We start from the raw sequence: 12,178 nt of genomic DNA, 5'->3' as shown, positions 1-12,178 counted from the left end.
TGACCCTGCTTTGATTTGCTGATATTCCTATATTTTGTGAGGATGCATACTTAATATATTGATATTGTATCATATGTCACTACCCAATGTCGTGTATAAGAAAATTCAAATAGATAGATCACAAACAAAATACATAAATTGCCACAATATTCAAACATATAGCCAACATAGCCAGAAAAAGACATAACAGTTCTGTCAGAAACTTGATAAACTACTATTGCAGTTTGTTTTGGTTGAGTTTGCGTGTGTATGTTAAGGTGGATTGTGCCTACTTTCAGAAATCAATGTCAGCAGGTTTGGTTTTGCAGCATAGAGGACACAGAAGCCATGTTGCTACAAACCCAAAGTGGGAGCTCCTGGTGTCGTGCCTGGAAAATCCAGGAGAAGCCCTGGTATGTGTGTCTTTGTGTATACAGTATAGATCCAACAGCCACTTCAAAAAAGAGCTATCAAATGGCAGAGAGACCTAATCCTCCCTTTATTCAGCAGCGCTAAACACTGTGTCTGGACTCTGGTCAGAGAAGAGGCAGCTTGGCTCCACAGTGAAGGAGTGTGTGTGACTGAGCATGTAGCATTGGCACGGCCAGGAGACGGGCCAATTACCACTTCACTCTCCATGGTTACCAAATAAAGTGCCCACAAAAATGTTTGTCCGCTCACAACAAGGAGCATCTGTTTTTCTTCTCAGCAGCTTTTTTTTTTTTCTCTTTTCACCTTTTCTCAGCAGCTTTTATTGCCCATCTCTCTTTCTTCCCGTAACTTTCTCTGGCTCACTCATTCTGTAGTTGAACAAGCTGCTCTTCAAGAAATGGATAACTGAGTGAAGTGTTAATACACCAAAAGCCTTAACAGAGATAACACACAGACACACACTTTGACAAAAAAAAAGCAGCGATGACCTTGCAGCACCAAAGCAAAGACCTTGTCTGAGCTCATCTTTATAACTAGCACACAGAGGGAGAGTAAAAGAGATACTGAGAGATGGTGAGAGCGGGAGAGAAAGGGCTTTTAATATGAGGTCAAAAGCTGCTGACAGCTGAAAGTAATCCCCTCTCGTGAGCCTGATCACATATCAAGACTACAGAAATAGGTCAGAAGACACTCCTGTGCAACACTACAGTACCTAACTGAGTCAGTCTGCTGTACGCCAATGTGTTTAGCTCAGTGTATGTTTGACCTCACCGTGCGGATGGCGATAGGGATGCCAGAGTCGTCCACGGGGCCGATGCCTTCATAATGAGGGGCTTTAATAACGGACACCCTTTTCTCTTCTTCTGAGAAGCGGGCGATGGGCACCATGCTGCTGACGCTGGTGTGGCCCAACACCACCGACTCTCTGGTAATTGACTCGCTGCCCTCTGGATATGAGGAGGCAGAGGAGAGAAAAGAGAAAGACACACTATCAGTTGTACCTACTAATAAACAGAAATCCAACCCCAGCTGAGCAAGCAAACACTGAATCATCCTAAGATTAACTGCTCTAAGAGAACAACCATTATCTTTCACTCCATTTTGTCCTAATTAATTCACACTGCTCCACAACTAAATAGTTCCATCTTCTACTAATAGGTATATCCATTATATCCTGGGCTTGTAACAAATACATTTACCATTAACTATTTAATTGATACAGGCAATAATTAGATTAATTCACGAAGATCCCTTTATGGGTCCCAAAAGATTTACACATTCTTGAAATTCTATGCACTTCAACAAAATTTCAGAGCAGGTCACATTAAGATGATATACAACCAATAACGGGGTAGATTGATAAATGGTCAGCAATATATACCACATAGAAGACGATTAATTTGAGATGCAGCTCAGCAATGTGTGTCAAATTGTTCTAGTCATGAATCAGACATACAAATTAATTAATAAATGAATGATTTAAAATGAATTGTGAAAGTGTATAAGGGCTTAGAACATTATGATACAAGTACATGATGGGCATTCCCATGTTCACTTATGTCTCATAAGTTGTTGCAGCAATTTTTGGGTTGATACCATTTGTTACACAGACTTGGTACTAAATGTAACCAGTTTTTACCACTCAAGAATAGAAAGAAATGATCAATAATCCCTCCAGAATACCACATTAAGACACCAAGACCTTGAAGAACACCATAGAAAAAGTCATGCTGTAATTTGGTATCAAAAACGTTTGACATTTGGAGATTTCTGCAAGAATTTAATTTTTTCGGCGATTGGATGGTGAGCACTTCTGTTTTGAAAACTGCGGAGAAACCCCCTTACTGTCAATCTACCTAAAAAAGCCATCCATCCTCTGAATGCTGTAAATCTGTAGTTTGTGGTTGTAAAGTTTCATGAGGCTGTGATTATCCTAGAGGTCACCACAGATCATTTTATACAGTGACGTCAAGTTTTGGTCTCACTACAATGAAATGGCTACTATGGGGACTAACATCATCACACATGAATACAGTTGGGCTCATTGGATCCACAAGAGTGTCAGCTTTACAGTGATACACAATTCATGTAATTCCAAAACTGTTTAGGGACCCCAGTATGCAGAAATAGTCAAACACACCATTTTTAGAATAGGTGAAAATAACACATTTATACAGCATGCAAAAAACTGCATGTTTTTTGCCCATAACTGCATGTGATCATCATAAAGTGGGCCTGTCTGTAAAGGGGAGACTCGTGGGTACCCATAGAATCCATTTCATTCACATATCTTGAGGTCAGAGGTCAAAAGACCTCTATGAAAATCGCCATACCATTTTTTTCCTGTACTTTAGATCATAGCCTCCTTATGATACTAATGGATTCCTCAGGTTGTCTAGTTTCATATCATATAATACCAGTATCTTCACTCACTGAGCTCGCTACAGCCTCTCGGATTGCTAACAGGTTTTAATGATGTTCATGTTCTGCATTTGTGTAAGAGCGGGAGGTTCTGAATTAAATCTGTAGTCAAATAGTACTTGTCAAGTACTTGACTTCACCAACAAAGCATAATAACCTCCCTAATCGTGCATGTTGATGATTTTCGCATGTCATATAGTAAGCAGTGATATTATCAAAGAACTGCTATTAAAACATGTGGTCTCCTCGGCTCAAATACAAGGGACAAAAGATCAGTGACTCACCTGAACTCCTGCTCTGTCTCTGGAGCCCAGGGTGGAGTGAGGTGGGGGGAGGAGGATAGGACGGAGGAGAGAGGGGCCTCTGTGGCGCACTACCATTCATAGCGTGAGAGAGGACCTGGCCCTAGGAGTGACCCACAAGCCAGAAACAGAGATTATCAGTCACTACCAATCACAAATCTACAAAAATGTAAAAATTTCCTTTTATAGTGGGGAATGTTGCTGTGCTGCCCTCCAACATTAGATAATGAGTGCACATATTTAAAAAACAAGAGAATGATTAGTTTTATAAATCCATATTTAGGCATAATATTGCTATAAAATGTAACAGTTAAAGGGGTATTGGAGCTTATATGGAAATGAATGTACATGTAGACAGATCGGGGCTGATGTGATTCAGGAGTTGCTGAATCTGAAGTGACTGTACAATGTAAGAGCAGTTAGTGAGGGGAAGGCTGCACTTATTGAATCACTTCACTTCAAAACGGACAGAAGAGATTAAAACAATGACGGTAAGCAGATTCACATACGTTTCATTATACATTAGTTGTGACAAACAAGACAGCGGACACAATGGGAGGCTCTTCTGGAGAACGCTCTCCCATTCAACACAGGAACATACAATTTTCATCTGACAAAAGGATAAAAACAGTATTATAATTTTAAGGCCAGTGTGTTTCGATCAAAGATTCATGATTGCTCTAAAACCAATGACTATCTAGCAAAAAATGCCAATGCAACAATTTAAAAATGATCAACTCATATTTAAGCAACACACAAACACTTTAACAACACTTAATGCCAGTCTATCTAATGGCATTTCTACACAAGAGGTTTTTCAGTCTTCTTCTGTCTAATAAGCGTCTGATGCAACAGACGCTTCTATTTTAAACAATCGTAAGTAACGGCTTGACTGTATATAAGAACTGTGACGTCACCCATTGGTTTGTGGACTGCCATTTTGAAGCCTCGAGTTCGGCATTTTGGTCGTCGCCATCTTGGTATTTTGCAACCAGAAGTGACACGAGAAGGTGGAGCTAAGTACAACCTGAATGCTGAATAAGCTATTTTCAGGTGACCAAATATGCTAGAATTAACTTTCATGAACTGTAAACTCACTGTGAAAGGGTTAAAGTTGTCAGATGAAAACAAGGAAAACTCACAGACTGGACAACGCCGTGGTAGCGACCTGTCAATCACAAGGTAGCCACGCCCTAAAGCATCCCCTGCTTTATGGTCTATTTGACTCTCAATGGGACCATAATTTACTAAATGAACATCATGCTGTATTGAAGAAGACTTGAAACTAGAGATTGAGACCATAAACTCATGTTTACAATGTTTACTGAGGTAATAAATCAAGTGAGAAGTAGGCTCATTTTCTCATAGACTTCTATACAATCAGACTTCTTTTTGCAACCAGAGGAGTCGCCCCCTGCTGGCTATTAGATAATAATACAGGTTTAAGGCACTTCCGCATCGGCTTCACTTTTCAGACCTGGAAGTAGCCCACAGGTGTAGACACAGACGGAAACCAAGGGTTTGAAGCTGGCCGTTATCACACGGTTCCAGATTTCTGAATCACTCACTACATCTCAAATTCTGTTGAGATGTTCTGTGAAAAGTCTGGTGTTGCTCTTATGAATGAATATTTTCTTGGTTGGAGAAGCAACCGAGCCAATCAGCACCCTTGTAGGTGGAACAAAGGTTGGGAATGGCATCTGTGGTAGAACATCACCATGCAGTGAAGACATTTCTCCCTGGATTACACTGATAGTGGAGGCAAGTCACAAGGCTTGGAGTAAACAGAGACAATGCAATGCAACTTTGATTGCTGTGATAGAAACCAAACTAATTGCTTGGCTAACAAGAAGCCACTGTCAGACTAAATAATGTAGTCTTAACGAAATGACAATTCAGTCTCATTACAACTGGGAAGACAAGCTGCACATGGAATGTATGTCACAAAGATGTACCATTCTGCAGCAGGGTCCATTACATCTATTCCCACGGCAATATAATGAGTTGACAGGAAACGCAACTACAGTCCTCCTCACGCATGCTATATCATAAAACCTTCCACTTCTCTCTGGACAAGTTCAAGATGCCAGCAACCTGCAGCCAAACGCTTCCAACTTCACCCTGCTACAACTTCTCTGAAAAATGGTTTTGTCTCGTCATGAATTTTTGATATGAACTGGCCTTAAGAGACAGTTTAACTGCATTGGATTGAAAAAAAAGGCATAACAGAAACATATAAGCACATAGACAGAGTTCTTATGAGTACAGACACATTAACACAATAAGGAAACATTAGGTTGTGTAGTTAGTGAAAGGTAAAAATCGGTAGTAAAACACATTTTGTGAAGGTTGGGTTCAGCCATCCAAATGAGTGAGGGGAGGTAGGGAACCATTTGTTTTTGGTAATGATGTGTGTTACAGCAGTGACTTGTTGGGATAATTACGTTAGTGACAGTGGCTGCTGCAGCAGTGGAGGCCACAAAGGTTGTTAGCACATCATCAGGGCCAGCAGTGGATGTGTAGGTAGAGGCATGGCTGAGGGTGGGCGATGGCGTGGGCGAGGCGCTGGGCGAGTCCAGGCTACAGATCTGCAGCTCGTCCAGCAGACCCGCCGTGGACGACGAGTAGTGGCTGAGAGCTGACACCGTCACGGGGGAGGCCGAGGGTGACACGCAGCCACCGATGCTCGCACTGCTGGCTGTGGTGAGGCTCGGCCTGCTGACAGCACCGGCTCCGCTAGCAACATACGGGGTGGGTGACAGAGCCTTGGGCATTAGGCCTGGCAGGTAGTCGAGTGATTCAGAGCTGTGGCAGCGATAGGGGGAGTGTCGTGCTGTGGGGTCGGGGGAGGGAGGCCCCTGGTGTTGGGGGGGAGAGGGAGTTGAGTGGAAAAGGAGGAAAGGAGGAGAGTGCTTAGTGATATCACTCATTAGCCACGTTGTCACAAAAGGATGTGTTGCAGTAACACGTGAGCCTAACAGAAGGTGAAATGCTGCTGTGAAAGCACACTGAAGTGTCATCAATCTTCTGAAACACGATTAATGCTGTGAATGGAAGAGGCTGTTAGTTGAAACTCTAGAAGGCAGCAATTACAGTATACAGACAGTAACAATGGTATCAAATAAATCAAACAGTTGGTTATCACACATACAGTATGAGTTCACACAACCATAATTAGTTTGTTTGGTCAGATGGCAGCACCAAGCAAACTAAAGGGCAACACACACAGGCAGCATATGACGTGCATCAAAACACCTATGCTTTTCTATGTAAGGCCAAACACTAGTGGCTTCAAGGAACACCACTGTCAGACTTCCCAGTGTTCGTATGCGTCAAGACAACAGAAAAACAGCAATTTTATCACTTTATGCCTCTGAATTTGGCACATCCTGGCTATGGGTTTTTGCCTACTTCTTCCGTTTGTATGGGACATTTAGTGTGTGTCAAATGATGCGACACAGCCAGTGTGTTGCCCTTATATCACTCTTGATGTCACCAGGAAAAAAAAACCCAGCGATGTTGTATTATTGTGGCCTTAAAACGGACACAATCATTGCTCTCTTTTGTTCCGTATTTACAGTATGTAGTCAGTTATGTACCAACAGTTTTGCAGGAGAAGGTCTTGGTGGAACTGCAGGAGGAGCCTTCGTTATCTCCACCTGGGATGGAGCTGGACTTTGGGTTTGATTTGGGGCTCGATCTGGGACCTTGAGCCCCGCTGTGTTGTTTGAAGGCTCTGGATGTTTCAGGTTCTCTGCGCTCAAGGGGACCGAGAGCGAGGCTGCCTGTGTTGGGGGCTGAGACAGGTTGGTGGGACCCCTTTGTGGAGGAGTAGGAGGAGGGGAAGCTGTGGTCTGGGTCTCAGGTTGCGGGTCAAGGTATGAGTTGCAGTGAGCCGGGGGGTCTGGGATGGTGACGGGGGTTAGTTTGAGGGAAGACACCTTACGCTCCTGGGCCTGTGTGTTAGTGGTGGCAGATGCACTACAGTTGCTGATGTCATTCGGGACAGTGGACTGGTGGACTGAGTTTGCATTGGTCTCTGAGTAAGAGTAAGAAGATGTGCTGCTCATGGTGTAGGACTCTTTCAAAACTGCTTTCTCATTCTGTGTGAATGTTAGCATTCCAGGGCTAAAATCATTAGCCAGGGCAACAAGGGAGCTGTAGTCTGGCAGATTAGTGGCTGTGGGTGAGAAGTGGAAACTCTCTCTCCTCGGGGGTGGCAATGGTATGTGATTGATATCCTTATTGGCCAATTAGAAAGCAACAACCAACACAAGTTCAAACAACAACAAAGAAAAATCATCAGTGCAAAGCTTGATACAAATCATCAAGTTGTTCCACAAACATATTTAGAAGAACTGCATGTTTCTGTGTAAATTATAATAGAATAGCAGAATACACTTTTCACACAAACCAATGTTTTGATTAAATATAAATAGCATTAAAAGAAACATCTGTGAGTGTGATGTGTGAGACGTTGTACCTGCGTTGGCGACTTTTTGTCCTGGAGGTTGGGTCTGACGCTGCGGAAGCCTTTGGCAGCAAGAGAGGAGCTGTTGGCGTCTCCATTCTTAAAGCCATCTGTTGCGCTGCGTGACCGCCAAGAATCTGGAGATGAAGTTAATAATATTAATATCACACACTGCCGTGTTTTGATTAACTCTCCTAATGGGGTGATTCCTAGCTTCTTTTTTTTTCATTTTATACAACTTCAATTCACCACAAGGAACAGAGACTTACCCAAGTCTGATGAGTGAGAATCACTCCCTGGGGAACAGAGAAGACACAGCAACAATAAGTGACAGGAGTGAATGTGTGGTCACATTTGTCCCTGCAACAAATGAACTGCATAGGGTTACATCTAAAGTAGTGGTCATGTCAAAAATGCCTGTATGTTTAATGTGAGAAAGAAAAACTCTATGGTGTAAGAAGGGTAAGAGATTAGACAAAGCTCTGAAAAGACACAAACTGAAGAGGAAAAAGCGCACAACCTTGCGGTTAAAGGACGACCACTCTACCCACTGAGCTCCAGCCGCCCCACAATACAAACACAATATCACCTGCTGTTTTCCCGCCATCTTTCAAAGACGGAAAAGTGAAAGCTACACAAATTCACAGGCAAACTAACAATTGGTTCGGATTTGATGTTCAAGATGTTGCTGCTACAGGTTTCTAAAGTCAAAACTCACGCAGATTTACCAGTATCAATTAAAGGTATATCAATAGATTCTTTGTATGAGCGTGGCTTTTCTTCAGAAGGTTGCTCTTTATGTGCAAATGTTCTATCAGATTCTGGCTTTATTATAGACTACAGACTGTGTACAGTAAAAAGAGGAGGAGGGGAGTGCTTGAGGCCTTTCATGCACATCAAGACTTGATAGACCACTTCACTCCCAAGACTAATAAAGGAAGAAATCCTCCAGAGCACACTAATGTGAGCCCCATTATTGAACATAAAGATTAAAATCTACACGGCATAATCACCACTGTGCAAGGAGCCACGCTTAAAGGCTCATCTCAGTTTAGTTCAACCTGGCATATTTCCAATAAATGTGGCTATTGTGGCTCTATGGGTCGTGCCAACTTTGCACTCGTCACATCATCATTTTCTGATTATGAATGAATATGTCTCTGTGTCAATTGATTCCACGTGGTTATGTGGAATCTGGTTATTGCTATCTCACAGCAATATAAAGAGCTAGTTTTACCAATTGAGATGGCTCAAGCTGGGATGGTTTACTCCACAGCAGGCAAAGCTGCCTCCTTAACCTGTACTCTCGACTAGTGTATAGTTGGAATAACCCCGGAGGGTGTTTTTCTTGAATTTTCTAGCATTGCATATTTTGGAGTGTCGATTCCAAGTATAACAGTATGCTAAAACAGCAATAGTAAGTGTACTGTACACCCCTGCCAAGGCTGAAGGTCCCTCAGAAGCTGACGCCTGCACAATAACGCTCTGAGTGGTGGTTTGATCAGTCCTACCATGCTCCTAAACCTTCTATATCTGACAACAGCTCATCAGTTTTCAGACAGTGCCTTGTTATTGTTTGAAGGAAGCTGACGGTGCTAGAACGCCGACATGGGTGCAGCCGTTAACCTAGATGCTGACAAGGTCCAGGCACTGCTCTTTCAGCAGAGTGAAGGAATAATAGGCAGCTGGGGACGTCCAGCTGTAGCCTCTGGAAGCTGAGGATATAAAGCTCTTCATCCTGCTATGTAAAAAATCTCTTCAGTTTATAATCTTGATCTGTAATTTCAAATTACGTGTGAAAAGAAATAGGCAACTCCTCTGATCAGGAACAACGAAGCAGAATGGTGCCATTTTAGTCAACACACAAGCCCATACAAGAACATTTCCATATTCTTCAAGAGCTCAGAGTCAAGAGAGCTGTGCCATGTCCAACCACTCAATACTGACAGAAAAGAACGAGAACAGGAACAGTAGAGTAAAGTACCCATAAAGAGGGGGAGATGATGTGGAGCAGTGTGAGAGCATGACATGAGAGCTGTTAAAAGGAAGGACGATTCAACAACAGGTAGGTACGGTATCATTTTTGACTGAGTAAGGAAGCAAAAACAAGCCCAAGATGGGAGAGACTAAACAAAAGGAAATAAAAGAATTATACAATGATTTGATTAGAAAGAAATAGCATCCCGCAGTCCAAACATTGCTTAAGCATACTGAGGCAGCCGCAGCCTATTTGAAAGTATTTCAAATATGCTCAAGCCATATCGGGTTGATGAAGGTCAAACATGAAAATCAACAAGCCACTTTTTAAAGACTTACCTCATGCTTTGAGAGTTTAGTCCAGTCAATACCTGAGGTGGCCCGTATTTTAGCTACACGTATAACTGTTCTTATTCAAACGTGTTAATTTGTATAGTTTGTTTGTGAGTGTTAGTACCTGAGCCTAGATTTGGAGAGCTCTGGACCCTCTTCATGGGAGAGAGCATGAGTGTCAAGGCCGCGCTTTTGCGAGAGCATCCTCCGCTATCTGAGAAATCACAGCCAGGCAGGTGATCACAGAGGCCCGAAGCAGCAGCAGCACACATGCACATGCACATACACAAAGACACAAAGACACAAATGCATCCAGGTAGAAACATAAGGCAAACAAGTGGCAGCAAAGCACATGCATTTAAAGAGTCTGATTTTGATTGCATCAGCTCAGGATATGTGATGAAACTAGAAGTTTGAAAGATGTTGTATTGCATTAGTTTACACTAGCCAAACCATTTCTGATACAGTATGAAGGAATTAGATCCTTTTAAATTGAATGACCCTGGATGCCTCTGAATTAGGCTTGAAAAAGTCTCTTGACTTTAGTAAGACTAATGTGATACATGAAATTAACACTGGGCCCATTTGTTAATAGTGGAGAAATCAAGTGTCAATATGGCTAAAGCCCATTAAATCTCTGTTTACTGGCCTGCTGACACACAACGGAAACACCACCATTAACCAAACTGTAGTGAAATACCTTTACTACTCAACACCATGGTGTTCTTCACAAATGTTTCCACACATATTTTCCCTATTTCTTCACAATGAGTGTGTTTACAAGGACATGCATAACCCGTTTATGATCAGGTTTGAGTATCCCGTTTATGTGATTGAGAAAACCCGGATATGTGAGCTGGAGTACTCCGAAAGAAACTGGAATACTGTTATATGTACACACCTTAAAGGGATAGTTTGTGTGTTTTGAAGAGGGGTTGTTTGAGGTACTTATGTGAGCCTTTCTTTTAGGTGGCTAAAATGTGTTTTTCTGCCATCCTCATCCACAGCACTGTATTGCTTTGCTCCGATGCCGGTGCTCCTGTCTGCTTCTCCAAGCTGGGGTCACGCCAACCGTCATCTACTGTAGGTAATACACCTACTATGGATAAGTACCTCATACTTCCCCACTTCAAAACACCCAAACTATCACTTTAACCTGGTTATTGAGAGCCGCCGAATATCTGCGCAGACGCGGCTTCAGCCAAGTCTTTCGGTACTGAAAGAGGCTGCGTATCTTCATCCACTGCTTCCTTAACCTACGTAGTGGTAGTGACAGTGACAGTGACAGGCTGGCACCGGTGTGGATGACAGTGTTATAAGAATAGCGTAGCTAGCTGCTTTCAGGAATAGCTCAGTACGTAGTGTGTGTGTGTGTGTGTGTGGTCGAGAGAGAGAGAGAGAGAGAGAGAGATGGTGGATGATGAGCTCAGAGCAGACAGCTGTTGACGATCAGAGCAGAGATGAAATTAGCTTTAAAGTTGTTAAGTGGAAGTAAATGTACAGTGTGAGTTTAATATTTCCTGTGGCTCTCATCTCCCGTTTGTTTTTGTGTGCAAATAGAATGCAGTAATCAGTAACCGGGTTACTATCATGTATACGGGGAATATGAATAACCAGATTTCTCTGCGCTCACATAAACATATCCTGAATGTGATCATAACCGGGATAGGCATACCTGGCATTTACACAGATAATGTTGAGGTCTGTGAAAAGCTGCTCTTCTGTAGCAAATGTTTACATCAGTTCTTTACAATTTAAGCTATTGGACAATACAGGTGGTTTAAAATCCGTGCGTCAAACTCTAATTCTGGTAGTTTTATTGGTCGTCTTTCAACACATGACAAAGCTATTTTTGTGCGGTCTTCTTTATTGTAAATACAGGCAAACAACCAAGATAAGTCAAGCTCCCACTGGCAGCCACACAGAGCGGTGGTGTGTGGTGTGTGGCGAAGGCTCAAAGACGGATTACTCATCATTGATTCTCCGGCTGCAATACACACTTTAACTCGGGATGACTGCCAGGTTTAGGACAAAGCTTTGGGAATGTATTGAGGGAGGAATACGTCACTGTGGTGAAAACCTTAGCCTACTATTCTTATTGATGCTTCCAGTCACAATAAACCAGGCCCAAAATGGACAATCACCAAAGTGGTGAGACCGGGTCAGGGTTAGAATTATAGACTCATGCCTGTGGTAGAGCAAAACTAGCACACATAACAGCTTTTAAAATAGCCATGTGGTCTGAAATGTAAAAACTTATTGA

At 42.5% G+C, this 12,178-nt stretch overlaps 1 protein-coding gene across 14 annotated transcripts in view; it reads right to left on the bottom strand.

The window, feature by feature from the left end:
• The window catches only part of sorbs2a (sorbin and SH3 domain containing 2a), a 77,008-nt gene that overhangs the window by 24,625 nt on the left and 40,205 nt on the right, over positions 1 to 12,178 (bottom strand). For 9 of the 14 annotated variants that reach the window (XM_074629559.1, XM_074629558.1, XM_074629562.1 and 6 more), the window contains 6 exons: positions 10,040 to 10,129; positions 7,875 to 7,901; positions 7,618 to 7,742; positions 6,734 to 7,375; positions 3,117 to 3,237; positions 1,183 to 1,358 (listed from right to left, as the gene is read on the bottom strand). In XM_074629559.1, coding sequence (XP_074485660.1) covers positions 1,183 to 1,358; positions 3,117 to 3,237; positions 6,734 to 7,375; positions 7,618 to 7,742; positions 7,875 to 7,901; positions 10,040 to 10,129 — 1,181 coding nt within the window. Of the gene's footprint in view, positions 1 to 1,182; positions 1,359 to 3,116; positions 3,238 to 5,578; positions 5,993 to 6,733; positions 7,376 to 7,617; positions 7,743 to 7,874; positions 7,902 to 10,039; positions 10,130 to 12,178 lie in introns of all 14 variants that reach the window. The other 5 variants (XM_074629569.1, XM_074629567.1, XM_074629568.1 and 2 more) reach the window with 3 other exon arrangements.

Source organism: Sebastes fasciatus, chromosome 3 (assembly GCF_043250625.1).
Source record: "Sebastes fasciatus isolate fSebFas1 chromosome 3, fSebFas1.pri, whole genome shotgun sequence".
Taxonomy (NCBI): Eukaryota; Metazoa; Chordata; class Actinopteri; order Perciformes; family Sebastidae; genus Sebastes; species Sebastes fasciatus.
Note: the sequence above shows the minus strand (reverse complement) of the source record. Positions and strands in the feature narration are given on the sequence as shown.